This window comes from Varanus komodoensis, unplaced genomic scaffold (assembly GCF_004798865.1).
Source record: "Varanus komodoensis strain SLA01 unplaced genomic scaffold, ASM479886v1 scaffold7_3, whole genome shotgun sequence".
Taxonomy (NCBI): Eukaryota; Metazoa; Chordata; class Lepidosauria; order Squamata; family Varanidae; genus Varanus; species Varanus komodoensis.
The window spans coordinates 9,958,683-9,973,985 of NW_025336480.1; the positions used below are offsets into that span (position 1 = coordinate 9,958,683).

A 15,303-nucleotide genomic window follows, 5' to 3' on the forward strand; every position below is an offset into this window, starting at 1 on the left:
AATAACACCAAAAAATGATGTCCTTATCATCATGGGGGATTGGAATGTGAAAGTAGGAAGCCAAAAGATAACCAGAATCTCAGTATTGATGTATAAGCCTTTATTAGTTGCTACACTCAGGTGTACTTCTCCATCTCCTGCAAGATTCAGTTTAAAGCCTCCTGATAAACTTCTTCATGCTGTGGCGAAATACATTCTTTCCAGTCCTTGTAAGGTGCACCTCATTCCTTGCCAGCAGTGATTTGCTTCTGTAGTACTGCCTTTCCTATCTCTCACCCTCCTCAAAATACATGCAGATGATGCTAGATAGGGGTCACTGTGCTGCACGCAAAATCAGAGCAGGTACTTTTGCCACTTGCAAGTAAGTTCTGCAAACAACTGTAGGAAAAAAGAATTTGTCCCATCAATGGTGAACTGTATGTGTAAGAAAATTTCTGCTCCTCCGGGGGAATTCAGTGAAATTGTCGCCCCATGTTCTCTGCCCACATTTGGGTGCGGGCTATTTGCACATAGCTCTAGTTTCAGCTCCACATAATTCAGTTCAAGCTGTTTTTAGCCCATCTTCATTGACAAAGAAATCCAAGATGGTGCAGGAAAATAAAATAGTATATCAGTAACTCAACCAGATAATATAAAACAAATCATAATATTTGGCAAGCAGCAAAAGTATTTATTTATTTAAAATATGCAATTCGTCATACAAATGCTCATAAAAAACCTTGCAGAATAACATTTCCAGTGGTTTCCTAAAGGCGTGAATAAAGGAGGTCTGATGTAGTGGCTCAGGAAGAAATTCTGTCAATGTGGGGCTACCACTGAAAAGGCCATCTCCTTGGTACCCATCTATCTAATTCTAGCTAATGGTAAGCCATAGAGCAGGGATGCTGGAGCCCATTTTAAGACTCATTAGGTTCCTAAAGGCATGACCTGTCCTTCAAAAACCTGAGTCACTTATTAATAGCTGTTCCATTTCCTAGATATTCAGTGGCAAAGCTAAGACTTACATGGCACAAGACCAAGCCATGTCACTTGGAATTAATAAAGCGGAGCTTTAGCTTCCAGCTCCAATTCTATGCATGCTTACATGTAAGTAAATCTCACTGGCCCCAATGGAACTCTCTTCTGAGTAGAGATACGTGGAATTGTACTGTTTCCTTGTTCCTTTGATAATGAAATATTGTTTTCCCATATATTTTAGAAGCAATCCCAAAAGGCCAGATTTACACCATGAAAGCATTATCACTAGCCACCTAAGGCACTGAATCAAAGTTCTCTATTAAAATTGTCTTAATGTGAAATTATGTTGTGCCATGTCACTAATTCGGAATGATTAATGAGGATCACACACTATTTTTTCACCTCCCAAGGAAGCCTTGCACCTCCTTTCCTGTGCTACTTTCACCCACCCCTTTTAAATATTTGATTTCTATTCCCTTGTCTAGATAATTCATGGCAAAGATAAGTTATTGCTTGTAATGACTTTGCAGTGGCTTGGAAAGCATAGAATGAGTTTTTATTGTCCTTGGTAAAATAAATTGCAGGCAAGCACCTTTTGTGTTATACTTGCAAGGTCATTAGATGAAGACTTTGGAATTTATGGAGAAATAGAATACCTTTCTCATACTGAATGTAAAAAATTGGTAACTGAAGCTCATCTCTTCCCAAAAGCCATAAAGAGACATGCAGAAACACATGAAAGTTTAAGCAACAGTTGCAACCCCTTTTATGAAAGATTTAATTTTGCCCGTCTGTGGGAAGCCACTTATTTAAGTGAAAAACTCAAAGGAGGACTGTAATGTGAGGTGAATGACAGTGCAGTGCCTGAGCATGGAGGAGGGCAGGAGCAAAAGCGCGTGCCGCCATGAGGGGCAGAGGAAAGTGCAAGCCGTCGTGCACTGCTGCCAGAACTGGGAGAGTGCAAGCGGTGATGCGCCACTGGGTGGGAGGCTGGGCAGTGTGAGCTGCCATGCGCTGCTGCGGATGGGAGCATCTGAGTTGCCACCACTCCTCTCTTCCCTCAGTACCCCATTTTTTCCAAGCAAGGCATTGTGGGTAGGAAATTTTTTGAGCTGCAGTAGTGTGGGTGATCTCCAGGATATCCCCCTGTCAATGCGCAGTGAGAGCTGCCCCAGGAGCTGCCTTGCTGTGCCCTTTGCCATAGCAGGGGGCAATCACTATGGCTCTGCAGAGGAGCTGCACGCCTGGGCCTTACTCGGAGTGAGCCAGAGAGTGGGTGCCCATGATGCTCTGTAGAGCTGCTGGAGCACCTGGCCGCCCTATAACCCAGTTTGAGAGACACAGGGCAGTAGCAGCACTGAGATTTCCTCTGGGGCATGTGGGGGATTTACTGCCCTTTGCAACCTGCTGCCTAAGGCAGGGGTTTCACCTCGTCTCATGGGAGGGTCAGTCCTGAGGGCAGTGATAGAGGAGAAACAACTGCACCCAGGCAGAAGTGGGCCAAAATGGCAACCAATTTCAACCGGTTACACTTCACTGAGTTTGGTGTGAATTGGGGCACGGATCCAGATGTTGGGCAGGCATCTGAGACTCATGTTAGCTGGGAACCAGTGACAGGGCCACTCCCACAGCCTGGGTCTGTGGCAGGAAAGCAACATCTCAAGACCCTTTAAGAGAATCCCCCACGGGAATGTTTACTGCTGCTTTTTATGCAATCCAATGTTTCCAGTCTCTGCAATAAGCTGTGATAAGAATATGCACTAATAAAGCAACAAAATAATTGTGGTGTTTGTTTTATTCTACTCATTTTCTGTAAGCTATCCTGAGATGCTTGTAGTGGAAGGATTAGAAAAGCTCATAATAAATAAATAAATAAATAAATAAATAAATAAATAAATAAATAAATAAAGGTTTTGACCCAAGCAAATTATCCAGAGCATGTACAGTAATTGTGGAAGCTCCTTCCCAGCTCCATGAACTGGCAGCTAGTGCTTGTCCACAGCAAGGGACTGCAGAAACACTGAAATGAAGGTGCAAATGCTGGAATGCTGGGCTAGGCCTGCTGGTCATAAGCTGGCAGTGGAGCTGAGGAATTCTGTTTCCTCTCTGGTCTGCTCCAATATCCACCCCTGCCCACTGCCTAACCAGACATCAAGCAGCTGAAAATGCTGCCAGTCGCATGAAGAAGACGAGCTCCTTGTTTTCTCCCTGGCTGAGACCCTCGGTAAGCAGAGGCCCAACCTCTACGTGCCTTTCATACAATCTACTCAATCCTTCCTTGCATTATTCCAATATCTTGCCATCATTTCTTGTGTTTTAAAATGAACATAAATATTTATTTGGCTTTGCTCAGGCCTGCATGTTTAGTGACCTTTGGGTAAAAAACAGGGCAGGGGCAGTAATCTGGAAGTACAAACTCAGTATCGAAAGTCACACCGATTTTTCCGATGTGCTGTGAGCTCCAAGGAACGACCTCACCATTCTGTGAGTGGGTTCTCATCACACTCTGAGCAGAACAAGGGGGGGGGGGCTGGGGCAGGTGCTCACTGGCCGGCAGTCAAGATGACCTCACCAACAACCACATAGACACTCCCCATGCATTATTTTAAACATCTGTGTTCTATTTTGTAATCTAACTAGAGAACACTTGCTATTGCATAATTTAAAAATATAATGAATACATATGTACCTTTTCCTACCATTTACATATTTATTTATATTTGACAGAAAAGGATAAAAAGAAGGCCGCAGACACACAGGGTTCAATGGGAATATGCTCTCATTCTAAAGATGCAGTTTCCTGATCCAGCATTAAAGATGCTTCCAAAATTGTCCTGCTGAATTGCCAGTTTTATTTACATTGGAAGAGTTCCAAAGGATGCATTAGGAGGCCCCATTCTGCACAGTGCAATGGCATGTGCAGCTTGCCAACTTCCAGTTTCTTCCATTCATTCCCTTCTTGTCCCTTCTGATTTATACATGCGCATAGAAAAAACACTGCAAAAATCATCCAGTTGTGATGCCACTGCACTTGCTGTTAAATCTGAATGGTGTTCTGTCAGGGTGGGACACTGCACATACCACATCTGGATCATACTCTATGCTCTGGCTGGGTTCACACTTCATGACAAACAACCCTGCATGGTTTCCATGGTGCATCATCATCATCATCATCATCATCAACAACAACAACAACAGGCCTAGATGTTCCTGGCATATAATTAAGTGGTTTCTGCACTAACATGGTTTTTACCCTCCTTTCTTAGTCCCTCTGTTGATGGTATGTATCCCATCAGCCATCACACTGGAAATTAATCCCATGCTGGATGTCTGGAAGAACTGCTCTTCCCAGAGGACTCTGTGGTGCCACGGTGAAAGCCATGAGTTCAGATGACCAAAGAAACTATGCTGAAGTGTACAACCATAGAACAGACCATTGAAATACCATGGCAGGGTTTGGACAGCATGGCAGACCATCCTGCCCAAGAAACCACCATGGCTTATCATGTTGTGTGAACCTACCCAATGAGAAATGTGATGCGGTTATAATTAGACCACTTCTTCAAAACAGTTTATCAATCTGCTCATGTGCATTAATAGCATAGAAGCTGAATGAAGAGAGATCCCTACAAAATGGAAGAACTGAAAACCGCCACAAAAAACACCTGCTCCAATTCGAATATCAGTTTTAGAGATGCAGAAAGGAAAAGTGTCACACTGAGCAGAACGAGTCCACAAAACGATAATGGAAAAGAAGAATGGAAAGCCAGACTTCTCAATCTAGCAGCCAGTTCATAGGTGTGCATATATATCTGTAATGTGAGTTGAAATACTGAAAGCTGAATACTCATTCCATGAACAAAAAGCCAGTTACAGCTCCTGGAATGCTGTGCCTGCCTTCACTGTGCACGAAGAGCATCCTTGCGACACACATCTGCCTTGCATTTTTCTGATAGCTGGCAATTTTTAAAGGTAGCACATGTGGAGCTGTGTTCAAAAGCCCACAATACACAAGATATGTAAATTATTGTCTGGGAAAGGATTACGTAAGATGTGAGCCGCCCCGAAGCTTCTGCGAATGGGGCAGCATAGAAGTCTCCTAAATAAATAAATACAAGTAGAGCTCAACAGCAACATGTTGTAGTGTTTCCCTGGTGTGCGTGTTTGCAGTGCAGAGCGCTCCCTGTTCAAGTTTCCAACCACTCTGTTAGGAGAGTGGTTGAATGAATGAATTAGGTCCCCTAATTTGAATGAATGAATGAATGAATGAAAATGCCTCCCCCATCCCACACACATGCTTTGCTGGGCTCCCAGTTCAGCTGTCAGCATTCTGTGAGCACTGGGCATGCTCAGTTCTCCCTGGGCTCTTTTTGAAGCTTTCCCTTTCTCAGAGGTTTTTCTCCATAAACCTATTTTGTACTTCCACAGAGCTAGTGGTTCCTGTGCTGTTCATGTGGCTGCACAAGCATGAATACTCATGGGATCCTGGTATGCTAATATACTGAGCGTGCCAGGAGAAGAAAGAGCAAAATAAAGCAAGCTCTAACAGATGACATGGCCTGTAACGGTGGCTCTCCAGCACAGCCATAACACAAAAATGAGATATTCAGCTGTGAAGCCCTAAGCCACAGCATTCAATTATTTACCTTGATAGGCAGATGATTTGCTTGTGACATTGTGAATTTTTGTGATAAAAATTGTAGGAGTTTGCTGCCTTCCTGCCTTACTTCTAAATACCAGGTAGTCATATATTACAATGTTCAAATTGGGTCTCTTACTAGGAAACTCTCCTGGAGGATCTCTGAAATTAGACTGAGGAGCCAACTGCCTTTGGTAGCCATTTCCATGGAAGACGTTATGATGATTTATGCCAACCTATTCTGCAGTGCAGCAACCAAGGAAAATGATTCCCTACACTAAAGGGTCTTTAGTTTGCAAACTATCCATTTTCATAGCAGATTACTGTTTTATGAGACTCTTTATCCCTGAAAGAGCTTTCTGTTAGAAATGATAAATGGCCTCTTTTTGCACAAAACTTGATGCATAAAATAGAGACCTCAATGTGGTAGGAGCACATATGAGGGGGAAGCATGCTACCAGCACACCCACTATTCTTCATCGCCCCGATATATATTCATGCACAGAGGATACATTGCACTGGGTTCATTCCCTCTCCTTAACAGAAATGAGACCAAAGGTAGCTCAGTTCGTTGAAAAGCCACTGGTTTTACTTCTTCCCCACCGGTGCTGGTTCAATGCATCCTATGCCAAATTTACAGCACTTCACTTCTAGTTCCTCTTCCACACATCTCAATATCCTTTTCAGCAATGGCTTGGGGGTCTTTCTGATGCAATTCTGACAATGTTAGGGCCCTCCCGGGGAGCGGGGGGGGGGGACACCTGGTGACATTGGAGGAGTTCCAGCTGAGCTTTGTTTTGATTTCTTGGCAGGAGCAGTGCTGGCAGGGGAAGGAGTCCCATGCACAGATCAGTTCTACAGGACCTGGCTTTCCTACACCGCAGTGGATTGTTTGGCTATCACCCTTTGATCCACCACCCCAGCATCACATGCCAAGATAAGTTTAGTGGTGACCATGGTACTTTAGGGCAAAATCTCAAGAGGGAACGTGGGAATTCGCCCCAATGTATGCGACAAGGATGTTCCAGAGACTACAGAGCCATGCTGTCAAAATTCATGTCCATGCGCTTGCTAGCATTTGGTGGCTGTTCAGGCATATTACAAGGCAAACAAGGAAGCACATTTGTAATGAGAAGGTTTCCTTTTGATAAAAAGAAGTCTCACAGCCCTGCTATCTCCCGCACTCGCCTGTGCTTTCATCTGCAAAGAATGTGCGTTCCCTCCCAACTTGTTGTATTTGAAAAGACTGGTGGAGTACACCTCCGAGTTTGATCTACTGTCTACGGTATTGCACTCCACATGATCTTCTTTGAAGTTTGCTCGTAGTTTCAAAGCCTGCAGGCTCTAATTCTTAGGGATGACAACAACCTACACTGACACCCAAGTACACTAAGGCACTGTCAAAATAGATACAGAAGAGTAAGTTGTCATGCTTCCTCTCATCCTCAGCATCAGTTCTCATACAAAACAGTGTGTGTGTGTGCACGCATGTGTGGGAGGGCATGCTTTTTTTCTGTGGAAAAGTGTACAGCTAGTTCATACATGATATGAACACATACACAAGGCTAGTCTGTACGTAGTGCCTTAAGTCAAACCAGTGCATTGCACTGTTTTCTCTAGTGCAGCCTTGCCTCCAGATTATTTCTTCTCTTTGCTTGGCTTCCAAACAAGCAAACAAACAAACAAACAAACAAAAAAACTTGCTTCAGACCTGTGTTTAGGGCCCTGCCTGTTAATAAATCTATTAAGATATCCACAGCAGTGTGAATCCTGAATGAGTGGCCATGATTCAACAGACAACACAACCTGTTCCCAGAAAGTTTGTCCTTTACAATTTTTTTGTTCCACAAAATGTCAATTTGTTAAGCAACAAAACAGGAAATACCAACCTAACAACAATCCCCCCAGTACTCTCTGTTTTCAGTGCACCTGTCAAAGGAAGCTCCGGGCACTTCCCACTGCATGGCTCCCCAGCTTTTCTGGGCCTGTGGCCACATCTGGAACTCTGAGAGGGTGCCTTGAGCATTAAAAATGGCAGGCATGCCAATCACAAAATGGTCGCTTGACTGAGGATACTCAGTTTCACAGCAGACACACTATGGGGCTGAGAGACAAGTCGCTTGCCCAGGTATCTGAGTATAAGGCAGAGCTGGTGTCTGAGCATTAAGAATGTAAACCAAAAAGTCTGCTTTAGCAGAATTTCCATTTCATAGAAGGAAAATTCCCCCCCCCCATCTGTGTGGGGGTGTCTGTGTGTGTTTGTGTCTGCGCGTGTTTGTGTCTCAGTGTCCGGGTGTGTCTGCCTGCCTGCCTGCCAGCTGAGTCCTTCCTGTCCTCTCCTGCCAGTCCAAAGGCCCACGGCCAGTGGTTAGAGCAGATCAGGGCATATGCACAAAGGGACAGCAAGCGGGATGAGAAACAGCTGAGGTAAACAAGGTGAGGGGTGTGCCATACAATCTGATGCAGAGGGAAACTGACTGCCTGGTGGGCAAAACTCTGGGGATGCCTTAGTGCACATGATATGGAAATGCCCAGAGGTGGCCTCCTTCTGAATAGGAGTTTTCTGACATATTGACTTTGACCTGAATTTATCCTTCTTGTTTAATGCAGCCAGTGTATTGCTGAATTACATTCCCACATCCTGGAAGCCTTCCTCTGCCTCTGCCAGTGGATCATATGAGCCCTCCTAGTGGGCAAGATGCCCACTATAGGGTTGGAAAGACAAACCATCTCCCTCCACCATGCAGTGGACTGAAGACATCACTACACTGGCACCCTGTGAGAGAATAGACTGCCAATGACACCTTCCTCTCCGCAGCATCCTGGCATTTGGTCAAGCTACCTCCACCTGTATTAGAGATGTGGAACAGGAACTTCGGATAGATATATGTGCATGAGTGTGCATACCCGTATACATATTATTAGTAATAGTCTCAAGATCAGTTTAATACATCTCTGGCTATTGCTGTGTGACTGTATGTTTTTGGTGTTCTTTTCTTTTTTTCTGTACAGTGTATCAAAAAATCAAAAATAAAAATGGCAGCTGAATGGCTACAGGACAGTATTCTCCACATGGGCAGTAGGGTAACAGAGGAATAAAGGGCAAACCATGTGCCACACCTGGCTCTGTCCTCCAACACATTCCTACCACTTCCAACCCTTAGGATCCTCTGCAAGAGGTAGTTAGCGAATCCTTCGGTCTCATAGGAGGGCTGGCTTTGTCAATAGGTCTGCTCCAAACATAACTAAGAAGGGACGCATCTATTGAAACATCTGTGTGGTTTAGATCCCTATCCATAATTTCTTTCTCACTGTGTACTTCTACATTGGGCAAATTAATAGAAAAACAGACACCCCCACTCCACCAGTAACACTGAAAAGATGCAGTATGTTTTGTTTTGTGGGTTGTTAGGAAAAATATTAACATTCAGCATTGCTCACAGGAACATTACAGCGAATTGTCACATGTGCCATTTACTAACCATTCACCTGAAGAATGTGGGTCTGATACAGTTCTTCATAGCCATAGGCATGACACGTGTAATTGCCCATGTGAATAGTTGTTACCTTGGTGATGTAGAGGGAATCATCATCTCCGAAATCCTGTAAGTGACAAAAGAAAAGGGGGTGGGGAAAGACCTATCATTTAGCAAACTTGCTTTAAATGCAGAAAAAGCTAAGGTAACACTCAGCTATTTTGATAATTACTCAGCTTTTCACAGGGCCTGAATTTTGAATACTGCACTTCAATTTTAGAAAGGAAAACTTATAGGACAGCATGAATAGAGGCCCACTTGCTAGTGCAGAAATGATAAAAAAAAAGACAAATGAAAAGCAGGACTTTTTCTGATTTCTAGTAAAATCATGATAACCAGGGTTTGTGATTAAATACTTGATAGCTTAATTAAAATGAAAACTACTTTTGGGGAGTGGTTTTAATCTATGGAGACTGCTAATGAAAGCACCATGTCCTGTCAACTGAATGAAGAACTAAAATGGTTTTCAAATATTGGAAAAAACACCTATATAAATGATTTTGTTGTTCCACAAACCCTAGTTATGAATTAAGGATGAGAGTATTTCCTTTTATAACCCCCCACTTTGATTTTTAATCGGCTAGAGTAAGCCTTATCTCCTTTACAAAAAGCCCAGCGAGAACACACAAAACCTTTCTCCTTGGTTATATTTCATGTGGTGCAAATTAGAATGATAATTATGGTACAGAAGAAGAAATATTTGTTAGGCTTCAAAATTTAGATATGTCGACCTTGTGCTTTGCTTATCAGGTTATTCCAAATGATGCTATACAAGACTATATATTGATGAATAAACACTGGCAGCAGTTTCTTGTCTGTGTTCATTAGTATGCAGGCTTCTGCAGGGCTGAATTGTTGATCTTTTTATACCAAATCCAAAAGGACACATTTAAAACCCATACTTAATTAGCTTAAAGAATGGGCTCCCTCTCTTAATTAACTTAATGTATGGCATATGCTAAATAAAATTCTTTACATGCAGAACTTCAGTGCCTAAGCAGAAAATTTATACAAATATGCAGCAATTAATAAAATATCAGATGGAAAATAATCACAAATATAAGGTCAAATGTTCTTGGCTTCCCCATTCCAGTACTGTGAGACAAAATTGTAGAATTTAGCATTGGAAAGGGTCTTGGAGCCCAACCCCTTGCACAGTGCTGGAATCTTGTTACTTTAGGATTTCTGACAGGTTGCTATACAGCATTCATTTAACTATCTGTGGTGAAGGATAGCCCATCATTTCCAGATTCATATAATATATAAAATAAAGACATCCTCTTCTACTGTCAAGCATCTCTTCCTGGAAGATGCTTCACCTAATATTTAGCTGGACAGCTGCTTCACCGCACTTTCTACCCACTGGATCTAGTATCTTCCTGTTGACCAGGCATGAAAAGAATTTTCAGTCCAAAAGCCACATTCCAGTTTTGGGAAGGTCTTGGAGAGCATGTGTGCATGCTTTCATCTGTGTGTGTGTGTGTGGGGGGGGGTGACAAACAAAGTGCCAATGATCAGTGGCAGAATGGGCAGGCCAGAATGTGTCCTGCCAATTTTTAGCCTACTCTGAAGTAAGTAGGACAGTCCCCTTCATGCCTACTCACAAGTACCACTGAATATGTAGCTTCAACCTCAGGCCCCTGCAGGAAAAGCTCTTAAATCGTCACCTGATCTGAAATAAAAGCAACTCCTCACAGAGCACTGAGAAAGGGACCTGTTTCCAAGGTCCAGCCCAACAACAAGAACAAGTGAAAGCACAAGAGAAAATCAGGGAGAAAGACAATGACAGGCTGAAGATCAGAAGGGATGGGTTTGAAAAGAGCCAGACGGGCCAGAGATTCCCCACCCCTGCTCGGGAGGAAGCGAGGATAAGTCTGCTGCAATTTCAGTGAGGCAACCCTTCAAATCTTAGAAGACACCTATCCCAGCTCATCTGAGTCTTCTCCAGGATATGCATTCACAGCTTGTTCAATGGTTCCTCAGAAGAATCAGCTTTCGGACTACTACTCCCAGTGCTACTACTACAAACAGTGCTGTTGGGAGGATGGGTGAGAAATTCATCTCAGCTTGGTTTTGACAAGAACTTATCCAATTCTCAGCACCTGGCACTGAATGCAGATCTGTGTTCTGCACTTAGTGCCTTTCTAAGCATTCAATGATATTCAGAGAAGAAAAAACTTGTGCCTGAAAAATATGCATGAAAGAAATCTGTATGTTTGAAAACCATGTTTTTAGTCGAAGGGAGAAAAAAGCACAGATTCTAAAAGTGCGCTCAACTGATGTGAACATGTCCTTAAAGATACCCATTGATGCATTGCTGTGCAACCTTGCCCACCCCTAAAGCTCAGAAACCAACTCAGACATGAGTCAGAATGAGCCTTGGCATGGAATGAATTGATGGGCTCGACTCTGGTTCAGTCTCATATCGCTGCCCAGGGCCTCCCTCGGGTGGATCACGTGCTCTGCAGAGCATTGTGCTGGTTCAAGGAACAGGGGCTCACATCTATTTCCATATGTGCATCTGTCTATATTTGCTTCTAGGGCAGCAGCAGCAGCACAACTGATTTCGACAGCTGATTTTGTCTTCCCAGAACGTCCCTAAATGTCGCATCATTTCAGGACATATCGGGAGCAAGTGGGAACCACTACAAAAGGGATTGCAGTCCCATTGGCAGCTGCTGTTTCCCCTGCAATGCTCTAGAATGATTCAACATTGAGATTATTTTGGGCAAATAAAATAGGGGTCACTAGGAGCAGTCATCCAAATCAGCGCTGCTGCCTCCAGGTTAGGTGTAAGCCCCCATCTTGGAATGACTAATGAATGGACACCAATGAGATATGGGATATGTTTTCATTCATACCCGGTACATGTGATATTTATTTTTGACCAAATGAAACCTATTCTGATTTTTCATTCCTGTTGAAACAAATCCATGCTTACACCAAGAAATAAGTTTTAAAAGTGATAAATGCCAAGTTCTATTTTCAAGTTCAGGTATTTCTGTTCCTAGCTGGGGGAAAAAGATAGCCGACTATAACGCTGTATTGCAGTGTCTAAAAGTGTGAGCCACTTAAAGTGCCTGGTTCAACATTTTCTCTCAGCTGTGAACTTAGTGGCCTTCCTCAAGATGTTGTTTGCCCATTTTCAGCCCTTCATCTGCAGCACCATGATGATAATACTTGGTACCATCTTAGGATTGTTGCACAGCATAGGGAGATAACATAATTGAAAGGCTTTGAACACTCTATAAATGCCAAGTCTGAAAGAAATCGGTAGATTGACCCAGGATACAATTCTGAAGCATGCTTATAAGTTCTTTAAAATGGCACAAGCTTTATCAAGAGCACACAAAGCATTTAGTAATGGACAAGTTCCCTGAACTCTCTTAATGCACTGATGCAGGAAAATTGGCATCTACAATTCCCACACATTCTCAGAACTTCACTAAAAACATTCCTATAATGTGCAAAGAGTAACAGATTTGGGATGGTCTACATTTCCACGAACAGTTCTGCAGCTCTCATTAGGCTGCTTTGTATGTCTCAATAAACCACCCTGAGATCAAGCCACCATGGGTCGGTTAATTGATTGCTAACCCATGATGGTACCAATTGGCAATCAAGCCTCAGCATGGCTGGGCATGGCTTGTTTCCAGCTCACTCCTCCTGCCTGCTCCTTGCATGCTGCCCATGGGCCTACAACTCCTCTATATTTCTGCTGTGATAAGACTACCTCTACCTTCCTTTCGTCTGGCAAAGCACCTGTATCATGTACCATGTCTATTCATGTACCATGTCTTCACAGTGGAAGGAGGGGTTCATGTTTCTTTTAGGAAACATAGAAACAGAGAGAGTCAGAAGGGGCCTCCTGGGCCATCTAGTCTGACTCCCGGCTCCAGCCAGCTCCACTCATGACTTGCCTACCATGTGCATGTCCAGTCTATCTTTGAACACCCTCACCGATGGGGCCTCAACGACCTCCCGTGGAAGCCCATTCCACACCCTTGGGGTCCTGACTGTCAAGAAGTGCTTCCTGGCATCCAAATTGAACCTTGGCTCCTTGCAGGGCAGAACAGGTGTGACACCTGTATGTCACCAACATATCCCCTCTGAGTCTCCTCTTCTCCAGGCTGAAGAGACCCAGTTCCCGCAGTCTCGCCTCATGCCCCATCCCCTGAAAACCGGCCACCAACCTTGTGGCCCTGCGCTGCACTGACTCCAACCTGGCTATATCCTTTCTGTAATGAGGGGCCCAAGACTGAGCACAATACTCCAGTTGCAGGAGCACCAGAATCGTATAGAATGGCAGCAATACCTCTCTCAATCTAGAAGCCTCACTTCTGGCTATGCAACCAAGGGTGGCGTTTGCCCTCTTGACCACCGCATCACACTGCTGACTCATGTTTAGACTGCAGTCAACCAGTACCCCGAGGTCCCTTTCACAAGTCCCTTTCCCTTTCATGCTGCTCTCCAGCCACTTGTCCCCTAACCTGTACTTATGACAGCTATTCCTATGCCCCAAGTGCAAGACCTTGCAATTATCCACATTGGATGCCATCCTGTTGTCTCCTGCCCACTTCCATAGTCTGTCCAGATCCTTTTGGATCTGGAGTACCTGCTCCTCAGTTGTGGCCACTGCTCCAGTTTTAGTATTGTCTGTGAATTTGATCAGCAGACTGTTCACCCCTTCTTCCATGTCGTTGATGAAAAGATTAAACAGGATTGGCCCCAGAACAGAGCCCTGGGGGACCCCACTTGTCACTGGTCGCCATCCCGATGATTCCCCACTAATTGTTACCCTCTGCATAGCCAAGGATGAAGTGAACTGAGACATTTATTTAGTTATTTTTTCTTTAACCATTTAAAAAAGCCTCCTTGGCTACTGCTCACAGCCTGTTTCTCTTCCTAGTACAGCTTCACATGTACATGTGAATGACTTCTGTCTTTATTAAACCATTTCCCACAGATGTAGCATGAAAACAGGAAACAAAGGTTAATTCCCCTCCTCTGCATTGCCATGGTTATGAGTCGGGGGCGGGCACATTTCCCAGAAGCAAGCCAATCATGCATGCATGTTTGGCCATAATAACTCAGCTCACAGGGGGATCAAGCTGCCAAATGAAGCCCCAGGCTGGAGGAGGAGAAGCAGAGGACAGCCCAAGGAGGGTTGGTTTTTCACTGTTTCTGCTAAGTGCCCTTCAAGCAAGCTCTGCAGAATTCACTCTCCCAGCCTTAGGCATTATGGTAGGTCACCTTGAAAACAACCCACCAGCAACAAGCCATGGGTTTTCAGGATGGCTTGTTCATGAAAAATAAGCCACCCTGTGGAAACTATCCAGAAGACCCAACAAGCCACTAGGATGAAAATCAGGGTACCTGTGCTCCCTGGGATAGTGTCCCAGGGGCCATAAGGACAGTACCCAGCTCAGAAGGGGAGATGTTTGGTGGGCAGTCCCTCTCTCCACCTGCAACACCCTCCAAAGAGGGGCGGGAGCAGTGGGTGGGCAGAGATAGAGGGAGAAGGAGAGGCATGGATCTACTGCACTCATACAGCTCTCCATTGCTGTCCCACCCACCGGAAAGTACGTCAGGTAGATGGGCTCAACTAAAGTACTTGTGCTCTCAGGCTTTGTTATGTTTGATGTACTATAGGCCAGATTAAATTTGGATCAATAAAAACTAGATGGCTACTTTTATGGGATGATTTATAAAAGAGATGAAGAAAAACAAAGCAATAAAAATCGTCTTGTCATTCACATGTTCCTTCCTAATAGACATCTCTGATTAATGTTATGAACACTTGGTTGGTGCTCTAAAATTGTCTTTTTTATGGATGATCTGTTTTACTCTGATGCACAGTATGCAGAGACATTTTTGAAAGATGTAAGGCTCTGTTTTATTATTTTCTTCCCATACACTAAAGAGAAGCTTTTTCCTAAACACATAAAATGCATGATGAATAAATGCAATGCTTTATTCTTTGCAATTAACATAGTAGACTATGTATTTGCACTGGTAATAATAAATTATGCCTCCAGTATAAATATCTCGTGGCTGACATGTATTACCTATGCCCTATCCAGAAGGCATTTTATCTGCACCTGACACAGTGAGAAGCGCATAGAAAGGGGAATGAGCTCATTGTTCTGCCCCCTCAGCACCAAACCCACT

The 15,303-nt window shown here is 43.9% G+C and overlaps 1 protein-coding gene across 1 annotated transcript in view; it reads right to left on the minus strand.

The window, feature by feature from the left end:
* The window catches only part of FSTL4 (follistatin like 4), a 326,227-nt gene that overhangs the window by 31,130 nt on the left and 279,794 nt on the right, over positions 1-15,303 (minus strand). The window contains exon 6 of the mRNA XM_044454601.1: positions 9,079-9,199. Coding sequence (XP_044310536.1) covers positions 9,079-9,199 — 121 coding nt within the window. The remainder of the gene's footprint in view (positions 1-9,078; positions 9,200-15,303) is intronic.